The 6,391-nt window shown below is 41.7% G+C and overlaps 1 protein-coding gene across 1 annotated transcript; it reads left to right on the top strand.

Moving 5' to 3' along the window:
• Window positions 1–408: 408 nt before the first annotated feature.
• LOC139193520 (protein ANTAGONIST OF LIKE HETEROCHROMATIN PROTEIN 1-like) lies at window positions 409–6,001 on the top strand. Its single transcript, XM_070816573.1, has 5 exons — window positions 409–692; window positions 4,197–4,245; window positions 4,467–4,978; window positions 5,073–5,298; window positions 5,394–6,001. Exons 3-5 carry the CDS (start codon window positions 4,469–4,471, stop codon window positions 5,849–5,851), a joined length of 1,194 nt encoding a protein of 397 aa, XP_070672674.1. The 5' UTR covers window positions 409–692; window positions 4,197–4,245; window positions 4,467–4,468; the 3' UTR covers window positions 5,852–6,001.
• Window positions 6,002–6,391: the final 390 nt, after the last annotated feature.

The raw sequence follows: 6,391 nt of genomic DNA, 5'->3' as shown, positions 1-6,391 counted from the left end.
AGTACTAAAATGAGAGGACTGGATGGCCGAACTTGCTTGATTTGCAGACAACGTGGGTTGAAGCCCAGAAAGATATTTGCGGGTGTAGGAGGACCGGATGTTTCTCTCTCTCTCTCTCTCTCTCTCTTCTTTGTTTCTTTCTCTACAAAATGAGTAATGAGGGTTAGAATTTTAGGAAAACTAATGAAAAGGGCTTGAAAACTTTGAGTTTTAATGATAAGGACAAAATAAAGAGTAAAGTAAATAGTACCAGGATTGACTTTTTAGTGTAAAAATGTGGTTTTTCGTTAAAGTGAACAGTACCGGGTGCTTTTCGTTAAAGTTCCCTAGAATTTTTGGGTAACCCATTTAGATGGGAGGGCAATTAGATCATTTAGGGCACGTTTGTTTGACAGGATTCGCTGGGACTGGACTGGACTAGACTATAGTCCAGTGTTTGGTGGGTACCGGGATTAGCTTTAATAAGCTTAGGTGGGATTCGCTAGGACTAAGGGGGGGCTTAGCCGTTCTTCACGAGGGATCCCAAATTCGGGCGGACTCGTAAGCCAGAGAAACCGCGTCTTCCCACATCTCACATCCCACATCGTCCTCATCTCTGCGTCTGCCCTCGTCGTCGTCCTTGCCGTGCTCCCACATCGTCCTCACGCTCATCGTCGTCCTTGCATCTGGTCGCTGTCATCTGCCTCTAGTCGGTAAGCTTCGAATCTTGGATTTTTTTTCGTCGATTTGTGTGGATTTGTTTGTGATATTAACTGAGGTTTATTTGATTTTGTTGTTTTGGGTTTGAGAAATTCATAATATACAAGTGGATTTGCAATTGAACAAATTAGGGTTTTGTTATTTAGGTGAAATTGAGATTAGAATTTGGGGTTTTCATAAGATGAAATTGAGATTAGTCTCAGGTGTGTGCTCTCTGTGTGTGTGTTTGTGTGTACTGAAAAAAAATTTGTCTGTGTGTTTGTGTGTGTGTGAGTGTGTTTGTGTGTGTGTGTGTGTGTATGTAATCTGTGTAACCTGTGTAATATCTGTGTGTGTGTGAGTTGTGTGTGTAAAATGTGTGTGTAATCTATCCGTGTGTGTGTGTGTAACCTGTGTTATTTGCAGTGTGTGTGTGAGTTGTGTGTGTAAAATGTGTGTGTAATATGTCCGTGTGTGTGTGTGTAATCTGTTTTTGTGTGTATGTGTGTGAGTTGTGTGTGTAAAATGTGTGTGTGAGTTGTGTGTGTAAAATGTGTGTGTGAGTGTGAGTGTGAGTGTAAGTGTTTGTGTGTGTGTGTGTGTTTGTGTGTGTGTGTGTTTGTGTGTGAGTGTGAGTGTAAGTGTGAGTGTGAGTGTGTGTGAGTGTGAGTGTGTGTGCAGTGTGTGTATGTATGCAGTGTGTGTGTGTGTGTGTGCAGTGTGTGTGTGAGTGTGTATGCAGTTTGTGTGTGTGTGTGTGCAGTGTGTGTGTGAGTGTGTATGCAGTGTGTGAGTGTGAGTGTGTGTGAGTGTGAGTGTGTGTGCAGTGTGTGTGTGTATGTAGTGTGTGTGTGTGTGCAGTTTGTGTGTGTGTGCAGTTTGTGTGTGTATGCAGTGTGTGTGTGTGCAGTTTGTGTGTGTGTGCAATTTGTGTGTGTATGCAGTGTGTGTGTGCAGTTTGTGTGTGTGTGTGTATGTGTGTGTCCAGTGTGTGTGTGTGTGTGACTGTGTTCAGTGTGTATGCAGTGTGTGTGTGCAGTTTGTGTGTGTGTGTGTGTATGTATGTAGTATGTATGCAGTGTGTGTGTGTATGTATGCAGTATGTATGCAGTGTGTGTGTAAGTGTGAGTGTGAGTGTGAGTGTGAGTGTGAGTGTGAGTGTAAGTGTGCAGTGTGTGTGTGTGTTTGTGTGTGAGTGTGAGTGTAAGTGTGAGTGTGAGTGTGTGTGAGTGTGAGTGTGTGTGCAGTGTGTGTGTGTATGCAGTGTGTGTGTGTGTGTGTGCAATGTGTGTGTGAGTGTGTATGCAGTTTGTGTGTGTGTGTGCAGTGTGTGTGTGAGTGTGTATGCAGTGTGTGCAGTGTGTGTGTGTCTATGCAGTGTGTGCAGTGTGTGTGTGTGCGCAGTGTGTGTGTGTGTGTGTGTATGTATGCAGTATGTATGCAGTGTGTGTGTGTGTGTGCGTGTGTGTGTGTGTGCAGTGTGTGTGTGTGTGTGTGCAGTGTGTGTGTATGCAAGTATGTATGCAGTGTGTGTGTGTGAGTATAAAAACAGAGTGTGTGTGTGAGGGTAAGAGTTTGTTGCACTCTGTCCCCGTGTGTGTGTGTGTGTCACTGTGTTCAGTGTGTGAGTGTGAGTGTGTGTGAGTGTGAGTGTGTGTGCAGTGTGTGTGTGTGTATGTAGTGTGTGTGTGTGTGCAGTTTGTGTGTGTGTGCAGTTTGTGTGTGTATGCAGTGTGTGTGTGTGCAGTTTGTGTGTGTGTGCAATTTGTGTGTGTATGCAGTGTGTGTGTGCAGTTTGTGTGTGTGTGTATGTGTGTGTCCAGTGTGTGTGTGTGTGTGACTGTGTTCAGTGTGTATGCAGTGTGTGTGTGCAGTTTGTGTGTGTGTGTATGTATGTAGTATGTATGCAGTGTGTGTGTGTATGTATGCAGTATGTATGCAGTGTGTGTGTAAGTGTGAGTGTGAGTGTGAGTGTGAGTGTGAGTGTGAGTGTAAGTGTGCAGTGTGTGTGTGTGTTTGTGTGTGAGTGTGAGTGTAAGTGTGAGTGTGAGTGTGTGTGAGTGTGAGTGTGTGTGCAGTGTGTGTGTGTATGCAGTGTGTGTGTGTGTGTGTGCAGTGTGTGTGTGAGTGTGTATGCAGTTTGTGTGTGTGTGTGCAGTGTGTGTGTGAGTGTGTATGCAGTGTGTGTGTGTCTATGCAGTGTGTGCAGTGTGTGTGTGTGCGCAGTGTGTGTGTGTGTGTATGTATGCAGTATGTATGCAGTGTGTGTGTGTGTGTGCGTGTGTGTGTGTGTGCAGTGTGTGTGTGTGTGTGTGCAGTGTGTGTGTATGCAAGTATGTATGCAGTGTGTGTGTGTGAGTATAAAAACAGAGTGTGTGTGTGAGGGTAAGAGTTTGTTGCACTCTGTCCCCGTGTGTGTGTGTGTGTCACTGTGTTCAGTGTGTGAGTGTGAGTGTGTGTGAGTGTGAGTGTGTGTGCAGTGTGTGTGTGTGTGTATGTAGTGTGTGTGTGTGTGCAGTTTGTGTGTGTGTGCAGTTTGTGTGTGTATGCAGTGTGTGTGTGTGCAGTTTGTGTGTGTGTGCAATTTGTGTGTGTATGCAGTGTGTGTGTGCAGTTTGTGTGTGTGTGTATATATGCAGTGTGTGTATGTGTGTGTCCAGTGTGTGTGTGTGTGTGACTGTGTTTAGTGTGTGAGTGTGAGTGTGTGTGTGTGTATGCAGTGTGTGTGTGTGTGCAGTGTGTGTGTGAGTGTGTATGCAGTTTGTGTGTGTGTGTGCAGTTTGTGTGTGAGTGTGTATGCAGTGTGTGTGTGTCTATGCAGTGTGTGCAGTGTGTGTGTGTCTATGCAGTGTGTGCAGTGTGTGTGTGTGCGCAGTGTGTGTGTGTGTATATATGCAGTGTGTGAGTGTGAGTGTGTGTGTGTGCAGTGTGTGTGTAAGTGTGAGTGTGTGTGTATGTATGCAGTGTGTGTGTGTGTATGTATGTAGTATGTATGCAGTGTATGTGTATGTATGCAGTATGTATGCAGTGTGTGTAAGTGTGAGTGTGTGTGTATGTATGCAGTGTGTGTGTATATATGCAGTGTGTGTGTGTGTATGCAGTATGTATGCAGTGTGTGTGTGTGTGTGTGCAGTGTGTGAGTGTGAGTGTGTGTGTGTGCAGTGTGTATGCAGGGTGTGTGTGTAGTGTATGCAGTGTGTGTGTAAGTGTAGTGTATGTAGTGTGTGTGTGTGTTTGTGTACTGTGTATGCAGTGTGTATGTATGCAGGGTGTATGCAGGGTGTATGCAGTGTGTGTATGTATGTATGCACTGTGTGTGTACTTGCAGGGTGTGTGTGTAGTGTATGCAGTGTATGTGTGTAGTGTATGTAGTGTGTGTAGTGTATGCAGTGTATGTAGTGTGTGTATGTATGTACTGTGTTTGCAGTGTGTATGTATGTACTGTGTATACAATGTGAATGTTTTGTATTGTGTGGGGTTGATGCTGAATTGCAATTTGTTGTGGTTGTTGGTTGCAGAGAAGAGGAGCATAAACGGAAGGCTAAGGCTAAGGCTACTGCATTACAGGTGTCCTTTAATTTCCCTTTTCACATGCAATGCCTAGCAATGATAGCAATCCTCATACTAGTGTTCTTAGACACATGTTTATAGATGTATAAGAGTAGAACATTTTGAATATGATGCCTCGGGTTAATGAAAACTTTTTTTTTTCAACGCCATATGTATATTTGTTGCCTCGGGTTAATGATTTAGTTAATTTGTTTTTTGTTTTTTTTTTGTTTGGATAGATATGGATCGAAGGAAGCTTTTATTGATCTTATTGTTAGAGATGTCTTATTTGGAAACAATTTGTATTTGTACGATTCTTGTGGTGATGATGCTACGTGGCAAACAGAGACATGTTGAACGACCCACATTGACTAACCGTTCACTTATTAGACGAGAGATTAGTTTGTGTTATCTGAATGGTATAATAGGGAATACTGATACTGAATGTGTTAACGAATTGAGAATGGATAGAAGGACTTTTGGCATATTATGTGACTTACTTCGTCAAGATGGGAGGGTAAAAACTGATGGTTTGGTGTCTGTAGAGGAACAGGTGTGTATGACTTTACAAATATTAGCACATCATACTAAGAATCGTAGTGTTGGCGGTAGATTTTATAGGTCGGGAGAGACTATAAGTAGGTATTTCAATAGCGTATTGCAAGGAATTTTGCGATTACAAGGTTTCCTACTAAAAGTCCCACAGCCTGTGCCTATTGATTCTACAGATGCTAGGTGGCGATGTTTTAAGGTATGATGAGAAATATTTTTCATTTTCCTTAAGCTTTAACTCTTCATTCCCTTTGTATAAATTAACAAAAAGTTTTTTATTTTTTATTTTTAAGAATTGCTTGGGAGCATTGGATGGAACACACATTGATGTGCATGTACCTGAAATTGACAAACCAAGATACCGAACAAGAAAGGGTCGAGTCGCAACTAATGTGTTAGGTGTGTGTTCAGGAGATATGCAGTTCATATATGTGTTTCCGGGGTGGGAGGGTTCCGCATCAGACTCTAGAGTGCTACATGATGCAATTAGTAGGCCTAATGGTTTTAAGGTACCAGCGGGTAAGATTATTACTTAGTCTCAACTTTCTAAGTTAGGTTTAGTTCTGTTTGTCAACTACAAAACACTAATAAGGTCTGTTTTTTTTTTTCATTAGGTTGTTATTACCTTGTAGATGGTGGTTATACAAATGGTGAAGGATTCCTTGCACCCTATAGAGGAATACCTTATCATTTATCTGAATGGGAGGGACGAACACCTTCTAATAAGGAAGAATATTTTAACATGAAGCATTCTAAGGCAAGGAATGTAATTGAACGCTGTTTTGGCTTGCTAAAAGGAAGGTGGTCGATACTAAGGAGTCCATCTTTCTATCCGATAAGGACACAAGGTCGAATAATTACCGCTTGTTGCCTACTACACAATCTTATTAGGCAAGAGATGTTAGTAGATCCAATGGAGAATTTGCCAATAATAGAAGATGGACAAAATACAGAAGAAGGTGAATATGTTGGTAGTGTTCAATCATCGGACCAGTGGACTGCAATGAGGAATGATATGGCTGAGGAAATGTATAATGAGTGGAGAGCAATTAGGAACCAGCAACCGAACTAGCTATATGTTTTAATGATAACATTTTATTTTAGTATTCCTTTTTATCATGCATTTGTTAGATATTAGCACAATGATTGGATGGTATGCAAATTAATTGGATATTATGCAAGTTGATTGGATATTATGCAAGTTGATTGGATATTATGCAAATTGATTATTTGTATGGTATTTTCCTTCATTAAAATATTTTTTGTTTAGGTATGGATAACGAAAATATTTTGAATGCTACTCAAGAGCCAAAAGGAAGAAGGCGTAAATGGGAAGCATTTGAGGAAGAAGTATTACTAGGAGTTCTTGAGGATTTTGTTGCTCGGAAGCAACGGTGTGACACCGGTGCTTTCAAACAAGGTACTTTGGTTGAAATAGCAAAAGCTGTCAATGTTTTATGTCCTCATTCAAATATAAAGGCAAATCCACATATTGAGTCCAAGTTGAAGAAATGGAAAAAAACATATAGTATGGTCGTTGACATGATAAACACAAGTGGATTTGCATGGAATGATGTCAAAAAGTGCGTTGAAGTTGACAGTGATGACGCAT

Source organism: Malus domestica, chromosome 17, assembly GCF_042453785.1.
Source record: "Malus domestica chromosome 17, GDT2T_hap1".
In the NCBI taxonomy this organism is placed as follows: domain Eukaryota; kingdom Viridiplantae; phylum Streptophyta; class Magnoliopsida; order Rosales; family Rosaceae; genus Malus; species Malus domestica.
Note: the sequence above shows the minus strand (reverse complement) of the source record. Positions and strands in the feature narration are given on the sequence as shown.